General features: G+C 44.9%; 1 protein-coding gene, 1 long non-coding RNA gene and 1 other non-coding gene across 3 annotated transcripts; all 3 read right to left on the bottom strand.

Annotated features, from left to right (window-relative positions):
• Window positions 1–401: 401 nt before the first annotated feature.
• Window positions 402–1,388, bottom strand: LOC144704437 (uncharacterized). Its single transcript, XR_013581816.1, has 2 exons — window positions 899–1,388; window positions 402–615 (listed from the first exon to the last, which is right to left on the bottom strand). It is a non-coding gene; the product is annotated as an uncharacterized LOC144704437 (long non-coding RNA).
• Window positions 1,089–1,249, bottom strand: LOC144705040 (U1 spliceosomal RNA). Its single transcript, XR_013581947.1, has one exon. It is a non-coding gene; the product is annotated as a U1 spliceosomal RNA (small nuclear RNA).
• A 7,444-nt stretch (window positions 1,389–8,832) lies between the features above and the next one.
• Window positions 8,833–12,934, bottom strand: LOC144704157 (uncharacterized). The gene is made up of 2 exons (XM_078576439.1): window positions 10,513–12,934; window positions 8,833–9,427 (listed from the first exon to the last, which is right to left on the bottom strand). Exons 1-2 carry the CDS (start codon window positions 12,865–12,867, stop codon window positions 9,002–9,004), a joined length of 2,781 nt encoding a protein of 926 aa, XP_078432565.1. The 5' UTR covers window positions 12,868–12,934; the 3' UTR covers window positions 8,833–9,001.
• Between the last annotated feature and the right edge of the window lie 439 nt (window positions 12,935–13,373).

Below are 13,373 nucleotides of genomic sequence, written 5' to 3'. Positions count from 1 at the left end.
GATACAGATATAGATATAGATATATAGATAGAGATATATACAGATACAGATATAGATATAGATAGAGATAGATACAGATAAAGATATAGATAGAGATATAGACACATATGGATACAGATATAGATACATATACCAATGAAGGCGACGATGGTTGGGGAACTGGGAGAAGGTGGCGTCGACCATGGGCTGGATGAATGGCCAAGGGACAGGTGACAGCGCAACGGTAAAGGATCGGTACTGCCGCTCGCTATAGGCGAGTGGCGTGAGTGTGGAGATGAAGTGACATGCTCATTCAGAGGCGAGTGGCATGCGGGCAACACATGAGTCTGCTACAGGCAGGCAACATGTACATACTTTCTTTGGTCACGCAATGACAGCAATCTAGAGGCAACTCCTTAAGATGAAAGATGAAGAAAATATTCAAAATTCACTGCCGTCTACATCAAGGGACGGGTACCTTATAAAGGATCTGGAGGCACTTTAATTAGAAGAAAATGAAAAGCGAAATATTCAACAAAAATAAAAGAAATCAGAACGTGTTACACCAGCAGTTCCGTTATACCCCAAGCGTTCTGTTATGCCAGCGGTTCAGTTGCACCACAGGTTCTGTTGCTCCTGCAAATACAAGAAGATAGAATGACAGGTCTGTTGTGTAACGCGTTCCTTTACCTGAAGCCGGGCTCTCAGTTAGCAAATCCATTGCCAAAAAAGAGAAAGGATCTGAGGCCAGCCTTAAACACCATCATGTGGGAAGAGACGAGAAAGACATATATATATATATATGCCCAGGTAGTTAAAATATTATTCCACCTATAAAAGAAGTATCCGATTACCTTCTATTTCTCCAATCGTACAGGACACTATGTTTAGAATTCCGCTGATATAAGCATCCAATTACCTTCTCCCTCCCAATCGGCAAGGGAAGCTATGTTTAGAATTCCAACCAGCCAACGCTTCAAATTATGTGACACAGGAGATACATCGCCACTTCTCTGCAAGTGTTAGCCTCCCGTCATATGAATAGAACATTGCAATCCTGTAAATTTTGGATTTCTAAATTATAGTCGCAAAGTTTCGTTTTGAGTTGGGTGGGGGCCGCGCGCACGCAGGCCCCCGCTACCACAAATTATGACGTCCACTCTCCCACTTGGGGAGATGGTAGCCGAGCGCCCCTCCCAAGTGCAATGGAGGTCACGCGGCTAGGCCACAGGCCTTCCTGATCACCCGTAGACCCCGTCCAGGTAAGTATGGAACTCGTTGCAGCCCGCTCTTTATTTATATCCTCTCTTGCCTGGCCCAACACAATCTCCCCGATATGGGATAATATTGCTTGCCACCAGAGTCGCGTCCACTTCCCTTAACCCCACTTTCGCCCCCACAGAAAGCCCTCTCCCCTTTGCGCGGTTTGCCTAAAAAAATATCGATTTTCTCGAATCCGCGCCTCTCTTTCTTCCCCTAAAAAAATTATTTATCTGTCCACGTCGGAACCCCATAAAATTCGCACTAATCTCTCCGCCGGAAGCAACCGGGCCGAGCCCCCGATTCAACTTTCAACTACTACTTTATTTTCTTCTTCTGATATTCGTCGGAAATATCTCTCCCGTAACTGCCACTTTATACATCGACTTTATTTTATTTTGCTTTATTTTGCTCTGCTCTCTTTTACTTTAGTTCATTTTATTTTAATTTACTTTTTTATTTTACTTTGTTTTACTCTATTTTATTTTAATTCACTCTTTTACTTTACCCTTTTTTTACTCTGTACGTTACTTTTACTCTTCTATTCTCTTTTGTTTTACTTTATTTTATGTTACTCTTTACTCTTCATTCTCGTTTATGTTACTTTATTCTATGTTACTCTTTTATTTTACTTTATTTTATGTTAATATTTTATCTTATTTTATTTTACCCTTTACTTTATTTTATGTTACTCTTTACTCTTCATTCTCGTTTATGTTACTTTATTCTATGTTACTCTTTTATTTTACTTTATTTTATGTTAATATTTTATCTTATTTTATTTTACCCTTTACTTTATTTTATGTTACTCTTTACTCTTCATTCTCTTTTACTTTACTTTATGTTACCTGGATTCCGTCCAAGGATGATTTGATCGTCATTTTGTTTTTGTAGTTTTAAAGCGCTGCCTTACAATTTCGCGTTTCATTTCTTCCATTACGCACAAATAATCTTCACATCGTCGACCACCGTGGCCACAAAAGCCCACCCGACAAGGAAGCACATCGATGTCGAGAACACATAACTTCAGTTCAACATTTAAGGCACGCTTGTCTTCAAGAATCAAGGACATTTAAGTACGTGTTTGGTGTTATTTCTTTCTTTGCGCAAATCATCTTTAGATGGTCAACCACAGTCACAAAACCAGACAAAGAGGCACATCCAGGTCAAGAATGTTTTCTTTCATTGTCTCTTAACTCATACACCACCCATGAGCTCGAATGTGTAAATTAACTCAATTCAATGCTGAGTGATAACCCACCTTATAGCGATTAATTTGACATGTTTATGTGCATTAAAATGATCATTCATGTGTCTTTTCAATCTTTAAAAGATATTCTTAATTATTTTTATGGGAAAATATTCCATCAAAATTTACATCGTATTTATGGCCGATGATTGGTTGCACCAAACATTACAAAAATGTATCATTACGGCATCATTTTTCATGATGCCATAATGCACCAATCACGACTAACTTTTTTATATTTTGATGGTAAGGACATTTGCAGCAGGAGAAAACTCTGAGATTAAAGATACACAAATAACACAATCGCGATGACATTATTTTGATTCTCTCAGAGGGACAAATGTAGGGCCCAACTGAATAGACAGGAATTATGGGAAATCAAAACTGCAACGTGACACGTCAAATCATGAAAGCAAGTTAAGGAACACACAAAATTATGCGTTAATCATGTGCTCTGGGTTTTGATAAGCTGAGGATGTAATTTTAACCGATGGGCCATCAGTAAACAGATATTTAAATGTAGATATCATAGTGAAGCAGTTAGAAAAATCTGAGGAGTCCATTAACATGTTGGCAGATGTGGCACACGGATTGACAAAATGATAGGTAATTACTCATCGGCTTAGAATTATCCAACTTTAGAATGTGATATCTGAAAAATCAAAAGGTTTTTTTGACTGAAGTTTAAATGAAGCTTTGTTTCTCTCTCTCTCTCTCCTATACCATGAATACCTTGGATTTATAAATATACCCCTTTATATATGTCAAAACCATCTTGAATTTGGTCCTACATTGATAGGGGTAATGAAACAAAGCGAGTTAGAGATCCATCAAAATTTTTGGTGTAATTCACAGGCCTAATGAAGCTCATCCTGAAGCAAAAAAATGCAGTGATCCCAGAAAAACATAAGGGTCAAAGTTGATTTTCTTGCATCTAAATATTCATCCTAATATCAACATGCATTTAGTAAGATATATCTATTATCGCCATCTAAAACCCTTCCCATCACATCATACATGCCCTAATCCACTCCATATTACTATCCCTCTTCAATAAACATATCCATTCTATCCATATTTTTCTATTCACACTTTTTTCTTACATTTATTCATGCTGTACATAGCTTTTCTCCCTCTCTCAATATACCTTTTCTATCCACGGCACTTCCATATTTCATACATTTTAGTCATAATATCTATAATCAGTAATTATCATATTCTTACCTTACCATCATTTGTATTTCTCTCTATTTCTTATTGCATGAAATATGTTTTCTCTTTCCTATCTCATCTTATTGCATAAAATATGCTTTCTGTTTCCTATCTCATCCATTTTTTATTGCATAAAATATGCTTTCTCTTTCCTATCTCATCCATTTCTTATTCCATAAAATATGCTATCTCTTTCCTATCTCATCCATTTCTTATTGCATAAAATATGTTTTCTCTTTCTTATCTCATCCATTTTTTATTGCATAAATTTATAATCACATAAAATTTCCATTTGAACATAAATTAAATTCCTATATCTCTTACCCATAAAACCATCTCTCACCACTTAGATAAATTTAATAGAACAAGGTAAATTACAAAGCGTATTGAATAAACTCAATTATCAATGACAACTTAAACATCCCTAAAAATTGAGTTTACCAGAACCTTATGTTTTTATGCTAATACAGTGCTTGCAGTTATGTTTTGATTGAACATATTTACATGTGAATTTTTTTTGTTGGCAAAAAACACAGTGGTGGGTACAACAAACCCCGAGGTTGTGCACGCTGACCGATCCAACCGTGCCCTAGACGCCACCTAGGGGGCTTTTATTTATTAAGTGGATTTTTCATCAGCATTTATAGGTGTGGAGCGAGCGTAAATGTCCCACTTACATAAAAGAAAAAATACATGTGTGATACCTAGGAAGTGCCCATAGAAGTTTGCTCATGCCGGTATCGTGCTAGACCCTGGCCACAATGGTGATGCATGGAGTGTGTGGAGCTCTTTCCGCCTTCATTAGGTGTCAGCATGGAGGTGCGAGGCGGGTACAACCATCAGGCAAGAGGGCGAGCGCTCCCGCCTCTAGTGCTCCATGCACTACACCAGTCGCGGGGTGATAACATGCATTTCTAGTACCTTATATGATCATATTTACATGTTTATCTGCATTAACTTACTCATATTTGCGTGTCATCAAGCTTAAAATAATTGAATCTATTTTTAGAATGAATTTCTGAATTTTATGCTTTTTTTTGGATTTTTATAATAATAAATTCTAAAAGAATATAATTTTTGAGATAGAATATGTTTTTTTTTGGACTTTGTTGACATTAAAATTGGAAAGATATGATTTTTTAATATGAAATTTTAACTTTTTTTGCTTTTATTTTGGCGCAGGGTGCCGTGACAACTCACGTCCACTCATTTCAAACAAAAAAGAAAAGAAAAAAGGGTGACATGGCACGCTGACGCGCCGCCACGTCAGCATCGAGAAAGAGGGATTTTTTATGTTTTTTCTTTATCTTTTTTTCGGGTACACGTGGCACAGAATACAAAGGGCACCTGCACGGAATATGAAAAGTGCAGAATACCAACTGCTTTGACTTCTTAACAGGCACGGAAACTGAGGATGTTGACGAGGAGAGAGAAGTAAATCAAGGGCTAGGATTGCTTCAACTTCAAACGGCCATAACTTTTGATCTACAACTCCGATTGGGCTGATTGAACGATAGCGTTGCTTCGTCTTCCCCTCCTCTTTCTATCCATCCCTCTGATCTATAAATAGAGGCCTGGATAATTGTGAAATTCATCTTGAACTTGCTTCTTACTTGTGTGGGCTGATTGAAAGATAGTGAGTTTTGATATCCATCAAGTGTGTTCTTAGTGTCTTGGGTGTGTGGGACGAAGCATAATTATAGTTTTTATCGACTTTTCATTTGTCATTTCAGTTACTTACGTCCCCATTATCTCGTCTCTCTATCCTCTCCATCGTACCACTCCACATCCAATCTCTATCCTCGTTCATACCATCGTCTATCATCGCATTCATCACATTTACTTACTCTTTCTTTAAGTTAAATTAACACATAAGATACGTATTTTTAATCAATATCACTAGCTCATATCTTCAAATCTTGTCCTAATCTTTCCTCTCGTTGATTATCACTAGCATAAGAAATTAAATCCTTAATCATCGTTCCCTATGGAGACAATCCATACTCATCATTAACTTAGTATTTTGAAGTATGATTAAATATATTTTTAATGAATAATCTCAATCACGAACGACAAATTTTAAGCCTAAAATTGAGATTATCACGGGGGCCATCCTTCGGTAGAGAGCGACGCGCACGAAGAGCCGGCAGGCTGAGGCGCTCTACACCGTGGCATTCTCGAGCTTCATAAGAAAGCAAAAAAGAATACTCCATGTATTATCTCGGAGAATACCGCCTCCTCCGGCCGGTCCTGGTTTCCCTTGGGCCACACCATCCACATTCAGCTTGAGAATGCCTATTGGTGGTGGATGTCAATAGACAATATGTAGACAAGTGGTGATGGGGGTCAGAGTCACCGGAAGGCCCCAAGTGCGAAGAAGATTGCATATAAGGCCGGAATTGCATGCAAGGGGCGATAGGAGATGATGGGTGTGATATATCCATAGCTTGACTTGTCACATGATATTTACATGTGAATTAGTAATCTGAGGAGGGAGAAAATAGAGTCTCTAATCAAGCACTATGGCATAGAGTAAATAGCACTCCATTAGTTCAAGATCACATATTTTAGTTTTTTCTAAATTTTACAATCAATTTGTTATGATAAATTAAACTAAAACTGACTGTAATAGGAGATTATAGTAGGGAAGGATAATTGAAACGTGATGATCTGGATTCATCAATATTTTAAACATTTTTTACATATGTAAGAATTATCTTTGACAAGATGAGTCATCCTTCAAACTTTAATGCGTGGATATTAATCAAGTGATTTGGAATATTAAAGGATCATTATAGGCAAAGTCGTTGTCAACATCACTGAACTCCTACAAAGACATTTAACATAGGCCACGACACTGCCTCCTTTCCTACACCTACCAACTTATATGGGGTATGTGAATCCGCTTTTAGCATCCGAGGCCTACTCTGTGACCTGCTGAGGTATGATTGTTGTGTGTCTTTTATTTATGTCATCTGTCTAGTTGGCTGGGATCTGTGTATAAATTAGGAATACTAAAATTTACCATACATAAAATCCCCCTATGTGGCATCTTGGGAAATGCTATATCTGTTTACAAGCAAGACCATTGGGTTGGCTAGAACTGGCACTATGTTTTTTTCCAATAAAAAAGGGTTACTATGGGTCATGTGGTGATGGTGGCAGGTTGACCTATTACTTATAACTGAGTCCTTCAACCTAGTGTCATGTTATCGAGTGTTGAGGCAGAGTACATATAGTAGTTGGCCAAGTAGAGTAGCTTTGTAGTAATAAAATTGAACAATTAACTTGATGTAAGATGAAGTAGAGTCCCTATACTTCGTGACAAGGGTAGTGAGATTGGTTAGTAAAAAAATAAAGCATGACATGTACACTTTAAGTACATGATGTGTGGCTGACATCGCGTTGAGAGCCTCGGCTTGCCCGCTCTCCTCATACGTCACATCCTATCGAATGTTAGCCCTCGCAAGTGGTGTATTGCATTGAGCACCACAAGCGGGAGTGCATGACCTCTTGCCTAACTGATTTGCCCTCTACACACCTCCACGATCATATCTAATGATTGTGTGAGGACCGCTAGTACTCCATGCATCACCACCTACGTGGGACACGAGCATACTATGGTTGCCCATAGCCTTCTCGAGGAGTTACACCGGTATCACATTTGTATTTTTTTTCTTTTTTGCATCATGGGCGTGGGCGAGTAGGGTCAGAGTGTAATTGGGACATTTACACTCGCTCCACACCTATAAATGCTTATGAACACTTCACTTAATATACAAAACCTCCCCATGTGGCGTCCAGGTCACGCGTGGATCGGCCCACGGGCACAACTCTTGGGTTGGTCATACCCGACACCGTGTTAATTGCCAAACAAAAGTACATGATGTGTAATTTTTAAAAATTTGTGAGTTGTTGGATTTTGAGGAGATTTTTAAATAGAAGGCTCTCATTTAATATAATGCCACGTCTACACTAACAAAATTTCATCATATTTGTACTTGGGATGTGGCTGAGCTACAAAAAAACAAAGTCCAGTTGGGAGGTCCTCCAAGGTGGACTTTAGAGGTAGATATATGTCTACCACTCATTGAATAGTATGGATGACACAATTTGACCCTAGGACACCATCAGTGCAAAAACATCACAACATGCAATGTGGGAGATCCAGTCAATTTTCCAAACGACTATCAATATTTTCTCCTTTTATCTTTATTTAATGATCCCCCCAATAACATACGTTATGATGTATTCATGGCTTTTTTAAAAACCTTAAATTATGTGGTTTGTGCATTTTTTATCTCATCGTATACTCTATTGCTTTGGGAGACATTAGGAGGGACTTTATCTGGCTGCATACATATGTTCCGTCTCTCCTCTTTCAGATTGGAAATCTATTTCATGTTTCCAATTGTAGTTTCTAATGGATATTAATGCTTATTTGTGGCAAATAATTATATTTCAGGATGGATAAAGGTCATACCTACTAGATCTAATGAAGGGAATACATCAAATAAGTTTATTGGGCAGAATATATTCTCAAGATTTGGATGGTCTTAGCCCATTAAAAGTGATGGTGGATCGCACTTCACCAATCACAAAATTTTAAATGAGACATCTTGTCCATCCCAAACCATTTCTACTTATCACCCACTGGTCAGTGTACAGATTGAGGCAAGGAGTAGATAAGATAATAATTCTCAAAAGATGGTAAGAACATATGAAAATTATTTTTCTACAAAGATACATGATGCTTTTCAAGCATACATAACCACATTTAAGACATCTTTAGGGATGCCACCTTTAAGATTGATATCTGGAAAATCATGTTGTCTTCCTCTATTACAGGAACATAGTGCATACTTGGCAACAAAAAAACTAAACTTATGTATAAATGATGTTGTAAAGAATATTTTCTTCTACTTCGTGAATTTTAAAAAATCAGAAATGGTGGATATTTGAATTCTCAGGTGAATAAAGCCAAGTCAAGGGCATCCCATGATAAGGATTTGAGGAGAAGCTAATTTGTTAAAAATCAGAAAGTTTGACTTTATAATACTGGACTTGAGGAGAAGCATTTCTAGAAAAATCAAAGTCAAGACAATATGTTAGACTGTTGACACAAATCCAAGTCTTTGAATGTGGAACTGTTCTGATCATGGACCCAAAGATGGGGCAAAATTTCTTGGTGAAGGGAAAAAGACTAAAACCTCCTCACCTACCCATCTCTAATTGGCCACCTTACAAAGCAGTAGGACATCTGAAATACACATGATACAACTTTTAAAAACCATGCAAAGCTCACAAGTAGCATGCAGGGTCATCCTCTTTAGCCTCACAGGTTCTCTGGCTCATCTGCCGACAGAGAAGACTCAGTGCCTGTACCACCTCTGTCATGGCAGGCCTCCTCTCCGGCCGTGCCGCTGTGCAAGCCAGCCCCACCCTGTGCACCACCTCCATCTCCATCTCCTCCCACCCCTCCTTCACTATCCTTGTATCCAACACCTCTTCCCCCTCCTCAAACCTCCTCCATGCCCACTCTACCAGCCCTGCAGCCCTCCTCCCTGTTGTCATCTCCAGAAGCACCACCCCGAATGCATACACGTCTGTCTTCTCACTCACTTTCCCGCCGTACCCAACCTCAGGCGCCGCATATCCTGTCGAGTACACCGCCGTCGTCACACTATCACCCACCATCCTTGCTGCCCCAAAGTCGGACAACTTCGCCTGCAAACAGGATTTTGAACCCGTCATCCATCATGTCAACGTCATCCACCCAACTCTAAAATGCCCATGCCATGGACGAGTTTTTGTGATGAATCAACGGTGATTGGCCTTCATGATTGTTCCCTACAGTCCACCATCATCAGCTGTCATCCATCATTGTAGATGGTCAGCCTTTGCAAGGTTCATGTCAGTGTCACCCACCCAAGCCTAAAAGGCCCATGCCATGGATGAGTTTGGATCATGAATGCTCGAAGGTTGGAAATTATGGTTGCTACCAACAGTTAACCATCATCAACTGTCATCCATCATCGTCGATGATCGGCCTTCGCTGCATTCACTTCAACATCATCCTCCCAACCCAAAAATGCCCATGCCATGGGCGAGTTTGGATGATGAAAAACTCGTCACCGTCAACATCATCCACCCCAAAGCCAAGACCGCCTGTTTCATGGACGAGTCTGGATGACATACCGCCAAAACTTGCCCTCAACCGTCGCTACCCCCCCTCATCGTCAACAACGACGCAATACTCGTCACTGTCAACGTTATCCACCCCTCCAATCCAAAAACGCCCAAGCCATGGACGAGTCTGGATGACAGACCACCAAAACTTGCCCTCAACAGTCGCTACCCACCCTCATCGACGAGGACGACACACTCGTCACTGTCAACTTCATCCACCCTCAACCCAAAAACGCCCAAGCCATGGACGAGTCTGGACGACAGACCACCAAAACTTGCCCTCAAACGGTCTCTACCCACCCTCATCAACAACGACGTAATACTCGTCACCGTCAACGTCATCCACCCCCACCCAAAAAGGCCCAAGCCATGGACGAGCACCAAAACTTTCCCTCAACAGTCGCTACCCACCCTCATCGTCAACGATGACGCAATACTCGTCGCCGTCAACATCATCCACCCCCCAACCCAAAAACGCCCGAGCCATGGACAAGTCTGGCTGAGACACCACCGAAACTTGCCCTCAACGGTCACTACCCACCCTCATCGATGACGACGACGCAATACTCGCAAACGTCAACGTCATCCGGACAAGACAGAGGCCCACTCCCCAAAGACTTCACCTGAAACTCCCCGTCCAAGAGGATATTCCCGGCCTTGACGTCGCCGTGCAGGATGGCGGGGGAGCAGCCGTGGTGAAGGTAGCACAGCCCGCGCGCCGCCCCGGCCGCGGCGGCGGCCCTCTCCCGCCACCCAAACTCCGCCCACCCCCCGCCGTGCAGCCGCTCCTCCACCGTGCCCATCTCCACGTACTCGTACACCAGCAGCCTCTCCTCCCCCCTCGATATCGCGCACAGCAGCCTCGCCACGTTGACGTGGCGCGCCGCCGCCAGCGCCCTCACCTCCGCCGCGAACGACCGCTCCGCCGCCGCCGTCCGCCGAAGCCGCTTCACCGCCACCGCCTTCCCCCCCGCCCCGACTCTCACCCTGAACACCTCCCCCGCGCCGCCGGCCCCCACCATCGCGCCGCCGCCCAGCCCCTTGATGATCTCCTCCTCCGAGAAATCCAACGGCTGGAAACGCACCACCTCCCACCCCTCTCCCCCCTCCTTCCGCCCCCCCCTGGCCAGCAGAACCAACGTCCCCATGCAGAACACCCCCGCCATGCAGAGCAGCAACGTTAAAAGTAGGGTTTTTCTGTGGGAGGCGGGTTTTCCCATGCAGGAGCTCACGTAGGGGAAGAGGTCGCCGGAGAGACAGTTGCCGGAGAGGTTGAGGAAGTTGAGCTTCAGCGCCGCCATCGACGGCGGGATCTCGCCGGAGAGCCGGTTATCGGAGAGATCCAGGTGGGTGAGCACAGGTAACTCTCCCATCTCCGGGGGAATATTCCCCGAGATCCGGTTCCCTCGGAGGCTGAGAACGGACAGCGACCGGAGAGCGGTTATCCCGGCGGGGATCTTCCCGGTCAGCCGGTTGCCGTCGAGGAGGAGCTCGTCGAGCTCGGCCATGGCGGAGAGGTCGTCGGCGATCTCGCCGGAGAAGGCGTTGCCGCTCGCTCTGAAGACCTTCAGCGCCGGCGCCGCCGCCGGCAGCCCGCCGGAGAATCCGTTGCCTTGAATCTCGATTCTCGCCAGCGCCGCCGGCAGCGCCGCCGGCAGCCCGCCGGAGAAGCCGTTCCCGGCGGCGAGAACCGCCGCGAGGCTCCCCAGCGACCAAATCCCGGCCGGGAACTCCCCCGAGAAGGCGTTCTTAGATAGCCGCAGCATCCGGAGCGAAGAACACGCCGCCAGCGCCACCGGAATCCTCCCTCGAAGCCGATTATCGTGGAGAATCAGAGATTCCAGCGCGCCGCCGGCGCAGATTCCCCCCGGAATCTCGCCGGAGAGGGAATTACTCCAAAGCTCGAGGTTGACCAGGCGAGAGAATTTCCCCAAATCGGGGGGGATCTCGCCGGTGAGATTGTTCTCGAAGAGGCGGAGGTCGGTGAGCAGCGGCGCGGCCGCTATCTCCGCCGGGATCTCGCCGGAGAGGCGGTTCCGGTAGAGGAAGAGTAGCCGGAGATTAGGGTTCCGGCAGAGCGCCGCCGGGATCCGGCCGGTGAGCTTGTTGGCGGACAGGTCGAGCTCCTCCAGCGGCGGCGGCGGCGCCGCCGGGAGCTCGCCGGAGAGGGCGTTGTCGAACAAGTAGAGGAATTTAAGCTTGGGCAAGGCGAAGAGCGAGGCGGGAACGGGGCCGGTGAGGGCGTTGGAGGAGAGCTGGAGGAACTCGAGCTCGGAGAGATTCCCCGCCGCCGGGGGAATCTCGCCGCGGAGATTGGCGGCGGAGATCCAGAGAACGCGGAGCTCGCTCAGCCGTCCGATCTCGGGGGGGAGCGACCAGGGGGCGAAGTCGTTGAAGGCGAGGGAGAGGTCTTGGAGGAAGGGGAGGCGGGTGAAGAGGAAGGGAGGGGGGGCGCCGGAGAGGAGGTTGTTGTCGAGGCGGAGGCGGCGGAGAGGGAATATTCCGGCGAGCTGAGGGGGGATCTGGCCGGAGAAGTTGTTGGAGGAGAGATCGAGGACGTGGAGGGAGGGGAGGAGGGACACGTGGCGGGGGAGGGGGCCGGAGAACAGGTTGGAGGAGAGGTTGAGGAGGAGGAGGGAGGGGGAGGGGGCGGCGGCGGGGAATGCGGCGCCGCCGAGGGAGTTGGCGGAGAGGTCGAGGGAGGAGAGGTGGGGGAGGAGGAAGACGGCGGCGGGGAGGTCGCCGGAGAGGTTGAAGTTGGGGAGGAGGAGGTGGGTCACGGCGGCGGCGCCGCCGCAGACGACGCCGGCCCAGCCGTGGCAGGGGAGGGTGGGTGGGGCCCAGGAGGAGAGAGAAGGGGGGTCGCCCAGGGATTGCTTGAACTGGAGGAGAATCTCTGTCTCTGAAATCGAGGAAGAAGAAGAGAGGAAGAGGAAGAGGAAGAGGAAGAGGAAGAGGAAGGTGGAGGAGATGGCCATGGCGGAAACGACATCTGATTGATTGATTCTGTGTTTTTCTTGACTCTTGTATTGGAAGGGAGACAGTGTGAAAGGAGAGACAGTTGGTCAAATCTGCCGGCAGGGGTTTATCTTTATATGTTGTTTTTCTGGTGGGGCCCATGTGCCACGTGGCAGTGCACCCATTTATATAGCCTATGTATCAGTGTAGTGTTTTTGTGGGACCCATGTGCCACGTGGCAGTGTACTCGTGTATATTGTATACGTAGTGTCATGAAATTATATACTTGTTTATTATCTTATATGCTGTTTTATGTGGGGCCCATGTATCACGTGGCAACCTACTCATATAAATAGTCTATATATGGTGTATTGTCTTTATATGTAGTGTGGGACCCATGTGCCACGTGGAAGTGTACTTGTCTATATTGTCCACGTATGTCATGAAATTAGACACTTGTTTATTATCTTTATATGTTTTTGTGGGGCCCATGTGCCACGTGGCAACCTACTCATATAAATAGTCT

Source organism: Wolffia australiana, chromosome 6 (assembly GCF_029677425.1).
Source record: "Wolffia australiana isolate 7733 chromosome 6, ASM2967742v1".
NCBI classification, from domain to species: domain Eukaryota; kingdom Viridiplantae; phylum Streptophyta; class Magnoliopsida; order Alismatales; family Araceae; genus Wolffia; species Wolffia australiana.
The sequence above is the reverse complement of the archived record's forward strand: the minus strand, read 5'-3'. Positions and strand labels throughout refer to the sequence as shown.

Coding starts and splice junctions, on each gene's coding strand:
- LOC144704157 (XM_078576439.1), bottom strand. CDS start 12,867: ATGGCCATCTCCTCCACCTTCCTCTTCCTCTTCCTCTTCCTCTTCCTC. Junction 9,428..10,512: donor TCTTGGACGGGGAGTTTCAG/GTGAAGTCTTTG, acceptor TCCTGTTTGCAG/GCGAAGTTGTCCGACTTTGG.